This window comes from Coffea arabica, chromosome 6e (assembly GCF_036785885.1).
Source record: "Coffea arabica cultivar ET-39 chromosome 6e, Coffea Arabica ET-39 HiFi, whole genome shotgun sequence".
NCBI classification, from domain to species: Eukaryota; Viridiplantae; Streptophyta; class Magnoliopsida; order Gentianales; family Rubiaceae; genus Coffea; species Coffea arabica.
In genome coordinates, this window is record NC_092321.1 from 60,458,261 (window position 1) to 60,477,325 (window position 19,065).

At 33.3% G+C, this 19,065-nt stretch overlaps 2 protein-coding genes across 2 annotated transcripts; both read right to left on the minus strand.

Annotated features, from left to right (window-relative positions):
* Positions 1-75: 75 nt before the first annotated feature.
* On the minus strand, positions 76-2,640 carry LOC113695842 (cytochrome P450 CYP73A100). Its single transcript, XM_027215015.2, has 2 exons — positions 1,501-2,640; positions 76-1,234 (listed from the first exon to the last, which is right to left on the minus strand). The coding sequence occupies exons 1-2, from the start codon at positions 2,364-2,366 to the stop codon at positions 496-498; spliced, it is 1,605 nt and encodes a 534-aa protein (XP_027070816.1). The 5' UTR covers positions 2,367-2,640; the 3' UTR covers positions 76-495.
* Positions 2,641-7,824: 5,184 nt separating this feature from the next.
* On the minus strand, positions 7,825-11,839 carry LOC113695843 (uncharacterized). The gene is made up of 2 exons (XM_027215016.2): positions 10,758-11,839; positions 7,825-8,303 (listed from the first exon to the last, which is right to left on the minus strand). The coding sequence occupies exons 1-2, from the start codon at positions 11,426-11,428 to the stop codon at positions 8,144-8,146; spliced, it is 831 nt and encodes a 276-aa protein (XP_027070817.1). The 5' UTR covers positions 11,429-11,839; the 3' UTR covers positions 7,825-8,143.
* Positions 11,840-19,065: the final 7,226 nt, after the last annotated feature.

Consider the following 19,065-nt stretch of genomic DNA (forward strand, 5'->3'; position numbering starts at 1 on the left):
ACTTTTTTTTTTTTTTTGTTCATTTGGCGCTGTGAGAGAATGTGTATTCGCTAATAAGTTTCAACAAAACGGGACTGAAAACAGTTTAACTGGCACATCTGTGACCAAGATCTTCAAGGACTTGAAAATACGAGCAGCATAACATCATGAAGTAATTTACTCGGGCGAAGAGTTTATGAGCTCTAGTTATGAACAGAACGAATCAGTAAAAGCAGCCAAAGGGGCAGACACAAATAGCTTGCCCAGACACAACACAAAAAGCACACTTGAAATAAAGCATCCATATGAGTACGTGGGGTATTCGTCTGGTTTGATGGTGGTTCAGTTCTTATTCCGTGAAGTATTCGTCTGGTTTGATAGTGATTCAGTTCTTATTAGATTCTTTCGATTCAGTTGGGCCACTTCTTAGAGTAGGCTCCCTCCTTCCGGTGGGAGTAGGAGTAGGTTAGGTTTGACTAGATGTGCTGTTATGTAAAAAAAAAAAAAAAAAGCATATCATGCCTTGACTGGCTTAAATACAACAGTGGAATGTTCCGCAATGTGCAAGCTGAACTGCCCTCCTTTTTCCCTCACATCAATCTTCTCCACACCAGGAGGAGCCTGGATTTCGAATTCTGTTACCAGTTTAGCAATTATTAGCCCTAAAATTGGCAGCGCTAGAATGATCCCGGGGCAGCTTCTTCTACCCATACCGAAAGGTAAATACCTAAAATCAACTTTTCCACCAGCGACTGCAGCTTCAGTACCATTTTCTTCCTGCAAAAACCGTTCCGGCCGAAACTCGTGAGGGTTCTTCCACCATGCAGGATTATTGGCTAGCCACCAAGCATTCACCACGACCTTTGATTCTTTTGGTATGGTGTAATTTCGTAGTTTAGCTTCTTCAAGGTTCATGTGGGGTACAAGTAAAGGTATTGGCGTGTGCAATCTTAGTGTTTCATTGACTGTGGCTTGTAGATATGGTAATTCATGAAGGTTAGACTCTGCAACTGGCCTTCCTTTGAGGATGTCTGAGATTTCATCCCTGATCTTGTCTTGAACATGTGGATGATTGACTAACTCAGCAATGGCCCATTCCATGGACCACAGAGTTGTTTCAATTGCTGCAACATTGATGTTCTCCACAATGTATAGCACATTTTCTTTACTGATTTCTCCTTTCATTTCAGCATCAATTATGTGATCGATAGCACAGCTTATCTTATGCTTTTCTCCATTTTCAGCCATTAATTTCCTGCGTCAAGTCAGAGATGATGGTTTATATTTCTTTAAACAAGAAGTTGCAGTCACATACACCACAAGAAAACGTAAAAAAGAATTTCACCCTCCTATATTTTTCTTTCAGATACATAAACATACCACGAATGCTAACTGTAGAGCCATGTTTTTTAATTTAGAGATTTTAGCATCAAGAAGAAACCAGAAAAAAAGTTGAGAAGTTTCTAATGTTATTTGAAAGGAAGTGAACCTTTTTAAAGACGAAAAAGCATAACTTATTACCTTCTTTTCTCAACGTAATAATTGTTGAAAAATGCAAGTCTTCTCCTCTGCAAGTCCCTGCACCTCTTCAGGTACTCTCTTAAGAATGGTCTGAGCAATGGAATAAAATCTCCATAATTATACTCGAAACTCTGAGCCAAACGGCTTCTCTCTGAATTGAACTGAGTTGCTTGAATGAACATAGGATCAGTTTGTGAATCAAATTTTGCATCAAACATCATCCTGTACATGATATTATACAGCATCAACTGCAAACGCTTCCTGATAACAATCCCTTGTCTGCTCACTCTTTCATCAGTTCTCAAGTCATGAACAACCAAGTCCATTTCATCTTCCCACATGTCACTGTACTGATGAACAACTTTGTTAGTGAAAAATGGGAGAGTCATTATTCGTCGCATTTTTCGCCAATGTTCACCATAGATGGTGAACACCATGTCTTGGCCATTGCCTGTGAAAATATCAAACACAACGTTTCTGGGGCGAGAACCGAATTCTACACCTTGTGCATGTAGAACTTGGTTTGCTAGCTCAGGATTTGATACTACCACTAAGTTTTTTGAGCCAAGCTTGAGCAAGAAGACAGGACCATATTTTTTTGACATCTCAGCTAGGAGACGATGGTTCAAGTCATTGCCTACTTGAAGCCAATTGCCAAAGATGGGTATCGAAAGCGGCCCTGGTGGGAGTTCAATTGATTTTTTCGGGCGTAGAAGGTGAATGACCAAAACAAGTAATGGGATGGTAAGAAAAAGGGATTTAAGAGGCAAAGATATGGAAAAGTGGGTGCAGAACTGATTGATGCCTGTGAGAAGTGCAACTGTAATGACAGTGCAAATAATGGAATTCTTGAGAAGTTTGCCCATGTTGTAAGAGGGATAGGAAACTGATCAGTACGAGGAAGGAAAGGTAAGGACATTGAGTTTATATATGACTAATGTAAGTGGGTTTGGAAGGTAGGTATCCGCTGGTTTTAGGAAAATCCACGGGCTTGCTTATGAATCTGGTTAGGAGAATGAAATACCATTTTCTCAAGTCAAATTTGGTGGTTGCACTTGCAGGTTTGGTAGTTGAAGTGCCTCTCCAAGGCCATCCATCTTTGTACAAAGTCTTGAAACAATTCAAACTTGCCTTTCTACAATTTGTGTGGAAATCACACGAGGAACTAGATAATTTCTTGTCGGTTTTTACCTTAATTTGGCTTTGCTGGAGAAAATAAATTTAAGTACTTGTGAAACTGAGATCAACAATCAGATATGTATTAGATGCTCATATCATATGTTGGTCTTTTGTTCCATGGGCTTGAATCACATTTTATACCAACTCTAATTCTCAGTGTGTGATGGATATGGATTGAATATTGTTGATATCAAGTCATTGGCAAGAGAGTATTACACCTATACCACAGCAAAAACTATGCATGACATGGTTGAATGAACACAAGAAAAAGGAATCCGTTTGTTTGAGTGTAAAACTTATTCCTGACGAAAAGAAAAGATTTTGAATGAAAATTACTTCATTGAAAAAAAAAAAAAATTCTTTTCCCTTGATTTTCATGTGTTAGGTGCACTTTCCCCGAAAATGTTCCACAAAACAAAAGCCCAAGACAACAATAGGTTCCTCTATTATGTCTGTGTAGTTATATATAGGGTTAATCACAATTAATCCCCTTAAGGTATACTCCATTTTTTACTTTAGCCCCTAACCTTTAATTTTGCTCACTTAACCCCCTACAGGATAAAATTACCCTTCCATTATTTTGACTTTTCATTTATCTTTTTTCTTCTCTTTTATTTCTTTTTCTCTTTCTTCTTTCTTCTCTCTTTCATCTTTCCCAATAGAAAACTCCATCTCAATAGAAATTTTTATCTTGAATTTGTAATTGCATTTCTGGGTGAAGATTTAAAAAGTATTAAAAATTAATTTTGATTTTTTGTATGCTGCCACGTGTCACAATTTTCAATTGATGATTATTAATCATGTCACAATTTCATCTTATGATATTTTCTTGAGAATAACATGAGAAACTAGAAAGAAAAGAGGAAAAACCAATATTAAAAGAATTGAAAGGCTAAAAAATTGTATTTTAGGAAAGTGATTTGAATATATTGTAATCATTTAAGGAGAAAATAGATCTCTACAATTCCTCTTTTTTAATTTTAATCATTAAGATGAAGATTTTTTGTGGGAAAGAGAAAGAATTAAAGAAAGAAGAAAGAGACAAAGAAAATGAAGGAGCACAAAAGGGGAAAGGAAAAAAATAAAAGAGAAAAATAAGAGTTTAGAATAATAGAGGGATAATTTTGTCCAATGGGGGATAAAGTGAGACAAAAAAATGATTAAGGGGTAAAGTGAGAAATGAGGTATACTTTAAGGGCATTAATTGTGATTAATCCTTATATATATATATATATATATATATATATATATATATATTGGTATGATTAACCCTTATAGATATTGGTATGGAAGGATCGGAATAATGTCAAGAAAGGTGAGGAAGAGGGGACGGCGAGAAGCTTCAAGAGTTTTGTTATGTGCATGACATTGATGGTTGTAGGGACGGCGAGAAGCTTCAAGAGTTTACGGGAAAATAACTTCAGTACATCCCATGCGTAAGTTATTTTACAGCCGTGGGCGTAAATTGTTTTACACTGGAAAAAATTTTTCCGGACAGCCAAACAACGGAAATTTCAGCCAGAAAATGTTTTCAGTCCAAACAAACAGATGAATATATATATATATATATATATATATATATATATATATATATGAAAGTAGCTATTTTAATCACAGTGTTTCGCACTCTTACGTGACATGCCTAATTGAAGAGAATTAATTGGTTATGAGTCACTTAGATTTTACCCAAACTAAATCCTATTTGGATTATATTATGTGTTTAAAAATTATCTCTAATTTTAAAATAACTTTAAAAAACAACTAATTTTATTTTAACGATATCTGCTTTCTATCAAATTATAACAATGATTACTATATTATATGTTTAAAAATTATCTTTAATTTTAAAATAACTTTAAAAAGTAACCAATCTTATCTTAATGATATCTGCTTTCTACCAAATTATTGCATAGAAGTATAGTAAAACCTTTTTAAATCACAATTATTGAAAGGGTAAACAACAAAAAAGTCCCCTGTGGTTAAGCAATCATACATAAAAGCCCCCTGTGGTTTCATATCATACCAGTCGATACCCCGTGGTTTGAATTAACCTGAAAAGTGGACGGAAATCGGCAAAACAGACGGAGCTGAGTGAATAGACGAAAATACCCTTTTGAAGAACGCAGCTTGCATGTAAATTTTTTTTTTTTTTAAGTAATTTGTTAAATAGCCTGCCTGAAACCCGCTTGCGGGTTTCCCCCTTATGTAAAATGACTAAAAGCTGCGTTTCTGTTCTATTTATATCAAACACATACTCTCAAACCCTCACCTGAAGGGTGAGGATGAGAGGGGAGGTTTGCTGGGCATCCTAGGGCCCTCCGATGGGCATGTGCAACTCAACGCAGCTTGCATGTAAAATTTTTTTTTTTTTTTAAGTAATTTGTTAAATAGCCTGAAACCCGCTTGCGGGTTTCCCCCTTTTTTTTTTTTTTTTTTTAAAATAAATTCTATGCTAAAATGACTTAAAACAAAAATAAAAGACTAAAAGTAAATAAAAACTAGCATGAAAAATAAAAATAACAATAAATAAAAATACACTAAAAATTTGGTGTCTACAGTAGTTACTGAATAATCTGGAAACAGATTGAATGAAGACTCAGAAGAAACGGAAGCTGGTCTCTTATTATTAAAGAGTGAAGGCTAAAATAGGCATATCAGGTGAAAGTTTGTGGTGGAAATCTGTTTATCGCATATGCACGCGCCTTTGCAGTTCATTTAAGACACACGCCGAATATTTGACGATTTCCGTCCACTTTTCAGGTTAATTCAAACCACGGGGTATCGACTGGTATGATATGAAACCACAGGGGGTTTTTATGTATGATTGCTTAACCACAGGGGGCTTTTTTGTTGTTTACCCTTATTGAAATCTTACATATCCCATAAATTACTTCGTTTTTTTACCACCATGTCATTGATTAGTATTCAAATTATTCATTATCTCTTCTTAATTTTGAATTAATTTAGTGTAAAAAAGAAAATTAACTGTTACACTGATAGATTTACCAATATTATAGGAAATTGAATATTTATTGATGAAGAAAAATGGATTAATGGGTCTTTTTCTACTAAATTAAGTATGAATATATAATTCTCGGTTTATCGTTATTATAAAAAATTAAATTATCTAAAAGAATATTTATAAAAAAGAATATCTACCGAGTTTTGGATATGGTGTACATTATTTGATGTATACTATCATACTATAGTGAAAGTATGTAAATAAAATTTTAAAAATTAGTAAATAATTGAACATTTAAAATAAATTAATATTTTAAAATTAATATGGATGAACATGTAGAAGTGTTGTTAATTTTTTATTTAAATTATTCATATTTGTATAAATTCACAATAAATAAATAAAAAAAAAAAGACCGTGCTAAGGCACGGGTAAAATTCTAGTTTTCTTCTTAAAAAGACGACAATAATCATATCCTTTTCTCCATTACCATCAAACGCTCTACCTTCAAAGTTACATCAACAAGGTTTAATACTGAAAAAAACTCATGCATTTTCACGGGAGTGTTTAAAAATTAGATGGGGTCGAGAATACGTTCAAATCTTAATTTCTTTCTCGTGAGTGACTAGTTGCATTGAACAACAAAATACTACCTTGCAAAATGGCAATTTGCTTTGTAAACTTTTCATGCCCTATTCTTTGAGATTGATTCTGTCTTTCCAGCCAATGTGAAATGGTGGATAATGTAAAAAGGAAAATGTGCACAGCACCCTTTTTTTTTTTATCATATTTTTCATGTGCTACAATACAATAGCAGGCCAATGACAACAAAGAATTTATGGTTTGACTAATTCACATCTTTGAACAGAAATAAGGAAGAGTTTTGAAATGTATTATTCTTTTATATTCTGTTCCCAAATTTTTAAAACTTAATTCTGTTCTTGATCTGCTTTTTATTTCTTTTTTGTTCGTATTAAAAAGACAATGATGATATTAAATTTTTTCAAATAATATTTCGCTTACATCATAAACACATTTCTCAATTCACCTTTTTATATTTTTAATCACCTTTTTATCTCACATACATCACATCACAAAAGGTGCTATAGTAATTATTCCAAATAATACTCTATCCAAACAATTGTTTGGAGCAGAGGACTAAGAACAAGAGGATAAGAATTTTGTGGTTTGGCAATATTGGATGACTTTTCCTGAAGGCGATATTAACCCTCATTTAAAAGATGCAATTTCTTTGCAAGATATAGCAAGGTTTCAAAACTTCATGGAGCATGATAAAAGATAACGAATAACTTTTAGTCAACAGAGTTATTGGTGTCTTCTCACAAATATCACATGATCTTCTCCCTACTTTTCTAGTCCACTGTTGTCCTAAAGTGACATATTTTGTAGGTGTCTTGTTAATGAAAAGACTCTTCTGTCTTTATACTTCTCATCTTAGTCATAATAAAAAATCAAGGTAATAAAATATACCTACTACATACAAGTCCTCCCAACCAACTCCCAGTAGAGGAGTTGGCTTGATGGGGTGGGAGGGAAGGGTTCAAATCTTATCTCCCATTAATTGTCACAAGTGTGACTTTCTAAATTCAGACGGACGTGTAGTGCTACACACCCGTCTAATCCGATAGTGATTCAGTTTCCGTCGGCCCCCAACAGATTCAGTTGGATCCCTCCCTAGAATAGGATAGAGTAGGAGTAAGAGTAGATGTAGAATAGACAAATACCGAGTGTCGAAAAAAAAAAAACATACAAGTCCTCCCTGACCGTCTTATACAAATATTTTAAACAAAAATGCTTTTAAATCACTAAAGGTTGGGTTACTAAAATTATGAAAATTAATTACCGAACATTCTTGTTGAGTGCTTGAAAGCTTTTTTTTTTTTTCCTTTATAAACGCACCGCAATCCCAAATGCGACCCAAGTGTTGTTTCTTTGTGGTGATGGGCAGAATCTAGAGTTTGGTATGAAATCCTATTTTCAGAGAAAACCATGTTCATTTTTATCATCAGCAGTTAAATTATTGCACCAAAAGAATACAAGAAATTGTTGTTGTAATAGAATCATATGGTGGCCTGCTTTTAGACAATATGAGCCCATTCTCAACATTTCAGTGCAATGATCCAGCTAAATTACTGCAACTCATATCATAATTCTATCCATTCCTATTTGCTACTGCTCATTAAACACATCTATAATATTTAGAAGATTCAAATATCCAATGTCCTTTCACCTATAGGTTGGTTATACATCCTCTCCCCCTTTACATATACCCTTACAAAATATCTATACTTTTAGATACTTCATTGGTTTTATGTTCATACAAGCAGATATATATATCTATCATATGCCTCTTCAATCCCCACCAAAACAAAGAGTTTCTTTTCTTCTTATGAGAAAGAAACAAGTTTATTTCAAGTTGGTTTTCTGCACCATCACTATTAGGTTCATTTATCTATATCATATGTATAGGTGCCATGGAACTACTTAAGCTGCAGCCACACCAGCAAAAAACTGCATCGGACCGGAGCATGGCGAGGCCGAGTACTCGAGGGGCTTCACCGTTCCAGAAACACACTTTTCTTTGTGTTCGTCGATGGAGATCTGCTGATATCGACACTCGGCGCTGCAAAATGCCTTCTCTCCTCTGCACAGCAACGAGATGCAAAATATGACACTAGAAAGAAGTGTTTTTTTTTTTTTTTGCTTTGCTTTAGAAATGTAACATGAAATGTGCTCCATAAAAATCCTGTCAAGAGTTGACTGAAAAGCTGATATTTGAAGAAAACAGCTAATGATTCTCGAAATACTTCGAATCAGCTAGCTGAGATCTTTCCACCAGGGCTAGATTCGAATGCAGACAACAAGTCATGGAATTATATGAAAAGACAAAAGAGTTAGGACAATATAATTGACAAGGAGAATTGAGTAGGACAAAAACAGGAAAGGCCACACCAAGAACAAGTGGAAGGAGGGTGTAAGACAACTTAGTCTCAGCTTCCAAAACGTGGAGATGTTTAACCATTGCCCTATGAAATATCTAACGTGAGAATCTAAGGGAAAATTAGTAACATTGAAAATGACATGAAAACACCTAACAACTAGCAAAGGCAAATTGCAGCTTGCTGCTATCCATCAATTGACAGCAACAGAACATGGTTTACACTTGCAGAAAGTTAAAGTGAAGTAAGATACACTTCAGAATCTTTCATTCACCCTACTTGCAACAGTTTTCATTAACAGGCACTCTTTAACACCAATCTTCTTAGCAGAGATAATCCAACTACTACTTCACCTTTCTTTTTAGAACTTAAAAAGATTAGCAGTGATAAAAGAAATGGCATCATCAATGTACTTGAGTAAGTTTTGAACAAGTGACAGCTAGAGGAACATAGGGTGTGTAGATGAAGTGAGCTGCTGCACAAAATATTCATGACAATTGATGCCTTGCTTAAGAAATTTTTTAACCCTAGCGTTGACTTGCGAATTTAGGATGATGTAAAGAACAGCAAGGCACAATGAAAACCATTTCTTGAAAAAACACAAAGATCATTGCTTGTTTCTAATGGACAAAACATGCCAGCAGTTGAGACTCTTCTGAACTAAGTTCCACACCAGAAGATAAGAAAGGAGATGGCAGAACAAGCACCCAAGCACTTCATAGGCTCCTAGTATTTAGAAGAATTTATTCTGTGCTTTGTAGACAGCAAAACAACTCAAATCTTAACAATTTTCACAAAGGCAGAATCAATTACCTTTAGAAATGAGAAAGAAATTTGGCAAAAAAAATATACAAGTCAAAAAACTTATAAAAATCAGGAAAAACAATCCAATCTTTTTTTCTAGCTCATTGACCAAGTATGCAAGAAGTGCTCTGGAAGTTAAAATTATAATTGGGAAACAACAATGGAAGAATTTCAATTAACAAAGGGAAAAAAAAAAAAAAAGAAGATATAGGTAAACTGCCAGATTGCTAAAAGAATCCTACATAACATTTAAATTGAACAACTTTCATCTCCAATTAATGCAATGTATATTTTTAGACATTTTTCCTATGGATTAAATAACTCATTCAATTCAAGGTAGCAGTCGGATTTAAGATTTACATACACTTCTTTGACTTAGCTACCCTTTTGAGAACAAAGGAAAGTATTCATTGTTCAACCAACTAATTAATATATAACCATATATGTTGAGCAGAGCAATCCCATAAATGCATATCACCAACTAACCGAGCCAACACGCAGCCACAACTTTAAGATCGGATTAGAAGCAAACATGAATCAAGAGATGCAACTGACAGCAGGTATTATACAGAACAACAGTTTCAGTAACTAAGAGGTCAGATTAAAAGTGGGTCAGACTGCAGACAACTTATGCTGAGAAAAACCAACCTGTTATTCTGAAGTGAATGTATTATTAGCAAGATATCACTTGGTCAATCAAAGCTGGCCCATGAATCACTTGGTCAATCAACTCAATAATTCTCAAGGCTCCACATACCAATCAATAAACTCAGAGTACTGGCCTTACACAAAGCATTTCCATTAAACCATCATAACCTTCTATTCGTGAAGTTCTTGAGTACAATTAAAATTTGAAACTAACACTGAAAAATCCAGATCAAGATCTTTATCTGCAAACCTCTGAACTTCGTATTGGAAATTCATTACCGTTGATTGTTTCTAAATTGTGCCTCAAGCTTATAATTAAGACGTATCTACCATTGTATAGTTCGTAATGGTAGATAAAAACATTAAAAAAAAACATAAAAGACACTCGAAAATCTTCTTAAAAAACTAGGTTATTTTTAAGATCTTCCAAAAAATGTAGAGAAATCACCAATAAAAAGCACAAAAACATTCAAGTTTGCACTTCAAGCGAAAAAAAAAAAAAAAGGTAGGATGAAAGACCAATCAAGAATCCAAAAGCAGACTAAAACATTAATATTCAAACAAGCTTCCAGATTCAAAATCATCAATCACGCATAAAACAAACACATACCAGAAGGAAAGAGCAAAACATACAAATAGCATATACCAATCCCACCGTGCAGATAAAACATAAAGATAGAGAACAAGAAAATCCGATCAGTATCTACCTGTACATGAAAATGTCCAGCCCATGAAGCTGTTTTTTGCAAAGAAAGCAAGAATTGAGAAACTCAGCATACGGAAAAGCTGCTACTGGGACTTCACCAGCATGACTAACTGCAGAGGAAGCAGAAACCACCTCAGAACTCACCCAGTGACCGATACTAGCATTACTGATATTCTCAGCGTTGCTAATGACAGCATCAGTACTATTTCTATTACCCAAGATACCACCATCATCAAAGTACTCTTTTTTCTTGATTTGATTATCCCCAACATGAGATATCACACAAGTATACTCCTCACACAACTCCATTTCTTCAATACTTAGCCTCCTCTTAGTAACACTGCCAGTATTAATAGTAGTGCTTTTATCACTACTACTTTTAGCTGATGACAAAGAAGTGAACATTTTGTTGCTGAGAATTGAGATTGGATTTGATAACGATCTTGGTGAGATTGCAAGAATTGCAGCCCTCTTAAAAAAGGGATCTTGAGAACAATACTCATCCTTCAAAGCTGCAAGAATACCAAGGCCAACAACCCCGTTTGGCTCTTCAAAGTTCCTGGGAGATTTGACTGGTAATTTTGTTGTTGGGGTTTCAGAACTGGAAAAAGTGAAAAGGGATAGATTGATGGACAGTTTCTTGGTTTTGGTATTCTTCACGTTGTCAGCCATTTATGTACACTCTACTTTCTTGGTCACACACACAAGCAGAGAGAGAGAGAGAGAGATTTTTTGTGTGTTTCTGTTTTGTTGAATAAATCCCTCTTTCTCCCTCCCTCACAGAGTCACACAACCAGAATTTTTATCTGTTTCTGAGACTGATAATGGTCTAATCACGATTGGATTTTTTATTTTCCAAGCTGTTTGTTCAAATGGAAGTGGGAAAGTGTGAGGGGCTGAGGAACAGATGATGGTACTGGTGATGGTGGAGGAAGGGGAGGTGGTGGTGGTGGATGGAGGAGGGGTGGTGGCAGTGGAAGGGAGGAGGGGCAGTGAGGAGGAGAAGAAAGTGGCAACGGGCTTTAATGGAAGAAGACCACCACCGGTTTCTTCACTCCCTCCTCTGTCTCTTTAAAAAGTAAAAACCTGTGATTTTCAGGTCCCCACAACCCACACCCCACCAAAAACCAAGCAATAAGCATTCAAAAAAAAAAAAAAGGGAATAAAATGAAGTACAAGCAATAGTTTATGGATTTAACTCAGTAATATTCAAGATTGGAACATTTTACTTAAATGTTTTACTAAGATCAAATTGCTTATTATATTGCACATTGAAAGCATTTTAGTGCCTTCAATCCTTCATCTTTTGAATTAGTTACTCTAGACAGAATTTAAGGATTTTTTCAGGAGAATTGGTTTAATGATTAAAGTTGAAACTCAATTTAGAGGTTCTGAATTTAAACCCCTCCTTACGTTACATACTTTTTAAATTCCACCATTCTCATACTAAAAAAAAATTAAAAAGAAACTGCATAATTGATACAAAGATTTTGAATTGTCAAATCAATTAGAGAACTTGAAAACAATAATACGAAACATATAAAACAACTGCACATTGATGTCTCCTACATAGCAAATGTGACAAAATTTTAAACCAATAATGTGTTTGGAAATAAGATTTTTTAGAAAAGTTGTTTCAAATAAAACTATAACGCTTTTTGTAACGTGATGTATGTGAAATAAAAAAATATTTAAAAAACATATATGTAACATACAAGTGAAACAAAATACGCATCATAAAAGTAAAGCATGAGGAATGTGTGAAATCAAGATCCGATGGCTGGGGAGAGACCCTTTAAAACTCTTTCATATACTAGGTCGGGGGTTCCTACCCTAATACATTACACAAGAAGTTTCTTGTTTTTAACAAATCAAGAGAGTGCAACAGTGCACTTGTCTGGAATACTTTTATCTAATATATATTATAGCCAAATATAGATTATGTTTTATACATTTACAACATAATATTCATTTCTTTTGTATAAAGAAATGAATTTAGATGCTTACCATATAATTTTGGTAACAATATTAGTCCCTTTATTTATTTATTTTTCATTTACCACGCTTCTAGGCTTGTTCATGGAAAGAAGGGTGTCCTATCAATAGATAAGAGATTAATCTGTAAAATAGATGAAGAATCCACATCAAACAATTTATGAAACTAAATGTCTAAATCTATTTCATCACTCCCATATATTGATATTGAAATGGCTAATATACCTTAGAACATCTTAGCAGGTGGAAGAGTATGCTTCAAAGCTTTGTGAATTCTTTTTTTAAAGTGTTGCAATCAAATAGTTTATCATACCAACTAAAACGGATTCGGCATTAATCAATTGATACATCTTCAAACTACGAAAGCTCCCCAAAGATAAAGATATTGAATTGACACAATGTTTAATGTGTAATTCAAAGTATAGTTTTCTAGGCTTTACCACATAATTGGAGCAATCAAATCATTTTTTTTACGTTTTATCGTACTTTCTTCATAAGAAATTAAACTTCCGAATGCAAAACTAATTCAAATCGAATTGTATAAGATTTACATAACAAAAATGGTAAATCATGATTGCAATAGTTATAGGTTGGATTATGTTACTACTTACTATGACTATTGTGCTCCACTGGAAATCTCCATGGGGAATTCATAGCACAAATATAAGAAGTAAAATAAATTATAAACTAGCCATAAACTTTCTACTTTCAAGAATTTTATGTCTTGGTTTTCGGTCATTTGTCATATGATATCAATGGAGATGGCCTTTTTTTATTGCAACTTAGAAAAGTTACAAATGTCAAAAGTGTCAACAAGACCCCAATCAATTGATATAATTGTATGGTAAAGCACAAAATGATAAATAATAAAAGAAAAATAAAAAATAAAGACACTATTCTGTATGTGTGTGCTTTTGTATATGTTGTTGTGTCTCTTTGAATTATATTTGTAAACATGGGCAAGTTGTTATTTCTATGTGCTAGGATTTTAATATGAATTAATTTTCTATATACTGACAGTGTACACAATTTCATCATTAAATACATGACACATAATTTGAATTTAAATTTGAAATTTAAATTTTGCATATGTGTCATATGTGATAGTGTATACACTGTTGGTGTATATAAGATTAACTTTTTTAAAATTCAATATCCCTGGTCTTTGACATGTTTACTAAAATCCATCTTTATTGAAGCTATATACGTGTATAAAACTATATGTTGACTTAATGCATGGTCCCAAAAAGTCTTGATGATTATTTGGTAAATGTTTCTATCCAAGAAATGTTACATTAATTTCCACAAGTAAAAGGCACATTTGGAGAAAACAAACAAAATAGTTGTCACTCTTAGTTAAGGGAGATTAAGATAGTTTTGGCAAATAATTAAAATATTCAAAGTAATATGTATAAAAGTCAAGTAAGAAATAGTGTTCAAAGGATACGTAGTAGTGTATTCATTTGGTCTAGAGATGGGAACCACTCGTTTAATTCCTCTTGATCCAATTGGATCCTCCTCTAAATAGGTTAGAATGGGAGTGGAGTAAAAGTATGGTAGGCGTTAACAATTGCCAAAAAAAAAAAACCTTCAATAACAAGATTAAAATTTTTGGGTAAATTATATTTTACCCCCTGTGGTTTACCCTTTTTTTTACATAACTCCCCTATGGTTTCAAAAGCTATACATAACCCCCTCATGGTTTGGATTAAAGTGTCAAAGTAACGGAAATAGTCCATCGTAACGGAACTTCTAAAAATGTCGAAATTACCCTTATAAATACATGACACATTAACCCCCTATGATTTTTATATTTTACCATATAACCCCCTTATGGTTTAATACTTTACCATATAACCCCCTTATGATTTTCAAAATATACACATAACCCCCCTTGGTTAATACATAAATTTCAGCCTTACATAAGGGTATTTTTGACATTTTAGATGACGCCGTTACGAGTGACTATTTTCGTTACTTTGACACTTTAATCCAAACCATAAGGGGGTTATGTATAGCTTTTGAAACCATAGAGGGGTTATGTGAAAAAACGCTAAACCACAGGGGGGTAAAGTGGAATTTGCCCAAAATTTTTCTACCTCTCCCCTCTCCCTACTGTTCTTTCTCCATAGGAGAGAGATCTTGGTCTTAAGCCAAGGTCTCCCTTCCTCTTCCCTTATTCTCCCTTTTTCTTTGTTCTTACTTTTATTTAATAAACTTTCTCTTAGGGTATCTTAGTGAGAGTTTTTTTCTCTCCTAGATTATCATGGTGAGGGTTTCGTTTAGTTTTTATTTTTTTGTTATTTATTTTCTCAGATTTAAGAATTTCTTCAAATCTATATGTTAGATCTAAAATTTTTTGGATTTTCTCGTCAGATCTCAACATCAGTTTTGAACTTGAACTAGTTGGATCGCAGATCTGAGGGAATAGACATGCACAGATATCTATGGAGCGGTTCGTTCAATTGGTCAGATTTGATGATTTGTGGTTCATAGTATAATATTTTATATTTTGTAACTCAATTAAATCTTATAATTTTTCAGATCAAATATATCTGTGACATGGTCAATGCGTTTTTTGCCATTAGTGCAGATTACTTTGTCAAGCAAATCGTGCTAGACGATTTCCAACTATATTATTAATAATATTGACATATGTTTTATCAAAAAAAAAATGATTGCAAACAAAAAGATTCAATTGAAGAACGTACAATAAAATGGCCCCATGTTTAAGTGGCATACATAATTATGGTAAAGAGAATATTTCATCAGTTTATGTTGTCGAAAGAAAAATAAACTATTGAAAAGGATAGTTTGCCACCGATGCACATCTACCAAATGGACATAATACACATCATGATTATCTTCCCCAATTTTCACAATTGAAAAGGAAGGTACAGACCAGCAACGAAGAAATATCAAAACAAGATAAAGTGACATCCTAGATGCATTTCTAGTACTTTTGATTGAGCTCGCTGCTTTATTATGTTCAAATTTTCTTCTTTATTAACCATCAATGGTGGTTTTCATCTATATCTCTTGATGACTCGAATCTGTAATCATAAAACCTTATGATTACAAATAAAAAGTTTTACCATTTAAAAATGTACTTCATTGTCACATTGATTAGTTCATTTCTGCAATGGATAATTAATTATATGTGGAGCTTTTCATCTACCTCACGTTTTTTCCCTTAAGAAAAGTTGAAAAAAAAAGGCAAAAAGTTGAAAAAAAAAAAAAAGGTTTTGCCTTCAAATTTAAAAGTTTAGTACATGGTATTACAAAACATTTTAGTTTCTATGTCCCGTAAAATATGTCTCCATACCAGCTAGTTTGTGTGAATATTTTAAACAAGTTGATTTTTTTAAGTATGAAAGTTGACTTATCAAGATTATTGGGACGATATTATTAGAATGTTGTACTAAAAAGGTTTTAAAATTTAGATGAAATCCTTAGTGCATTAATATTTGAAGATTTAACAAGTAACTAAGTGTGGTGAGGGAAAAGAAATTGTAAGTAAGAGATCCCACTTATATATTAAAAAAAATAATTGTGGTACTATTAAAAGTTTGTAGAAATCATCATCAACCCAATTTTTTGTTTTCTATTATAAAAGTTATTCATTCACTTTCAACTCAAATATAAAAGGAATTAAAAGAAGAAACAAGGAAAACAGTTTCAGCTTTGTTGCAAAATTATACACTGTTAAAATTATTCATACGCATACATTTGTCTTTTTATGTTGTTCATTTTCGTTCAAAACAAATAAACGCACATGTAAAGACATGTATACAAATCCAAATTAAATGTCTTTTTTGGCATTTGGAATCAATTATACATGTGTCCAATTCTTTTCCAAGTCCTTCAAAAATAGGATGAAATAAGGATTTTTTTTATTCAGTGTACTAAGATTGAAGAATAAAATGTGGCTCGAATGTCATTTTATAAAAAAAAAAAAAAATCTAAAATTTTCACATTAAAGTTAATGCAACTCAAATCTTGAGTAAGAATGTCAAAATTTGTAGTGGTTTCATCATCTTTTTTTGGTGTGTTTATCTTGGAGTTTAGGATACAAAATAGAAAGAATCATAACTAAAGAAACTATAAGAAGCATATTATCAAGCAAAGATTTGATGGTGGCATAGCATTAAATGAAAATTTATTTGACTTTTTCAACTAGAAAATTTTAGTAAATTCAAGAAATCACAATAGCTCAAAAGATTGAGAAAAAGTTGTCTTGTTAGCCAAGAAAAAGATCAAAATATTTAGAGACAAGCTTAATTTGATAACAATAAAGTAACACTTTGTAAAAATTTAAACCTTTTGTATTGTTATAGCTGGAATATTAGTGTCAGAAGAAATTTTCTAAAATGACATGTATACCTTTCACTAACTAAAGACTAAATCACATTAATAATTGATCCAAGATAGGAATGGAAATGGATAGGGTAAAATTCGATATCCGTATTCAACCCGATGGTTAATACGATTAGACGACTGAGGCGTAATCCGTTAGGGTTTGGTATTGATTAGGGGTAACTAACGGATAATCCGATAGGGTTTGATAAAAGAACCCTAAAAACTCGAAACCCAAGATACATACACAAATACATATGTGTGTGTACATAATACAGACATTTTACCCTTCATAAAATGCTGAATTCCTCTCATATAGGTTGTATGACTCTATCAAACTTTAAAATTTAACATAATGGGTTGATTTAATATTATTTATGTATTAATTTTAGTTTGAGAATAGTTAATTACCTTTTTCTGAATTATTTAAATTACTAAGTAGATGGTACTCAATAAATAATCCAAACTCGAGAGTGAGAAGGTTTGATAATGGAAATTTAAAACCTGTAGACTTACCTGACAAGGTTTGGTAAAAAATTGAGATATACAAGTTAGGATTTGGTAAGAAAGATTTTTGAGATTACCAACCCGCTGCCATCCCTAATCTAACATAGATAACAGCTCCTTTTTCCTTATTCCTTACTGGAAGGTCAAAAAATAAAGGACTAACTAAATAAACTATCAAAAGTAAGTAAAGAAGAAAAAGAATAGTAAATGTGTTTGGATAGTAAATTTTTTATACAAATTTATCTACTTACATCATAAATATATTTTTAATCACCTTTTTATCTCACATATATTACACCAAAAAATGTTATAGTATTTTTTTCAAAAAAAAATTATCCCAAAGAGTGTATTTCTCATCTTCCAAATAACCAAGCATTTAGATGACATTTGATTAAAATAAAGTGACCAAGATTTACGTAGTGAAAGAAAAAAGTAAGCTTAAAGTGGACTAATTTTGCATGTACTTCTTAATCATAGATTAAAGAAAAGAAGCAAGATTAGGAATTAACCAAAAAAAAAAAAAGGCGTAGACCCCACATGTCAGAAAATGAATGGGCGGGCCACCACAATAACAATGATTTAATTGGCAACTCTTATAAAGCGGAAATGGGTCAGGGACGGTCATGAGCAGTATGACCGTCCTGAGCAGTTAATGGCTATGATTTGATCAAAAAATTTTGTGCGATCCAGATAATAAGTTGTGCATCGATTTTCACACTGTGTGTGGAATTCGTAAAATTTTGTACTAAAGTTACACATTGTACAAATAATGTTACGCCATGTGTAATCAAAGTTACGCGCTGTTGAAAATGACTAAAACCTGCAATCGTCCGTGCCCCTTGTCCAAAGCGAGCCCCACACACGGCGTGACTTTATAAAGCTGTCCACTTCCTTTACCGCACAATCATGACGTGACTTTTAAGGAGATATCATCTCTACACGTGCCCCCTATGACGTCATCTCTTTGTTCCTTCCTTGTATTTCGCCGGTGCCGTATCGAAGCGCCTGCCGACGTGGCAATTTTCCACCTCAGCCTCGGGTCGGGTCTGGCAGTAATAGTAACTCTGATGACTGAGAACGAGAATAAGTCGTTGATTTATTCCCCGGCCAGCACGCAAGTCTTAGGAGTTTCCAAGTAAGTGACCATTCTGTGCGCGGTGTAGGGCTGCAAACGAGCCGAACCGAGTCGAGTTTTGAGCTAATCGAGTCGAGTCTCGACTAAATTTTACCAAGCTCGAGCTCGAGCTCGAGCTCGACGAGCCGGCAATTTTCAAGCTCGAGCTCGAGCTCGAAAAAAATAAAAAATAATTATTTTATTTTTTAAAAAATAAATAAAATAATATTTTTTTCTTAATAAATAATAAAATATTAAGGATATATACGTAATTTTACTATGAAAATAAAATATATATATATATATATATATAATATACGTAATTTTATTATTAAAT

What these genes read in the sequence shown, in the direction of transcription:
- LOC113695842 (XM_027215015.2), bottom strand. Translation starts at nt 2,366, where the DNA reads ATGGGCAAACTTCTCAAGAATTCCATTATTTGCACTGTCATTACAGTT. An exon ending in TATTACGTTGAGAAAAGAAG is followed by an intron (nt 1,235 to 1,500) that starts GTAATAAGTTAT and finishes GACTTGACGCAG; the next exon opens with GAAATTAATGGCTGAAAATG.
- LOC113695843 (XM_027215016.2), bottom strand. Translation starts at nt 11,428, where the DNA reads ATGGCTGACAACGTGAAGAATACCAAAACCAAGAAACTGTCCATCAAT. An exon ending in CTGGACATTTTCATGTACAG is followed by an intron (nt 8,304 to 10,757) that starts GTAGATACTGAT and finishes GTTGCTGTGCAG; the next exon opens with AGGAGAGAAGGCATTTTGCA.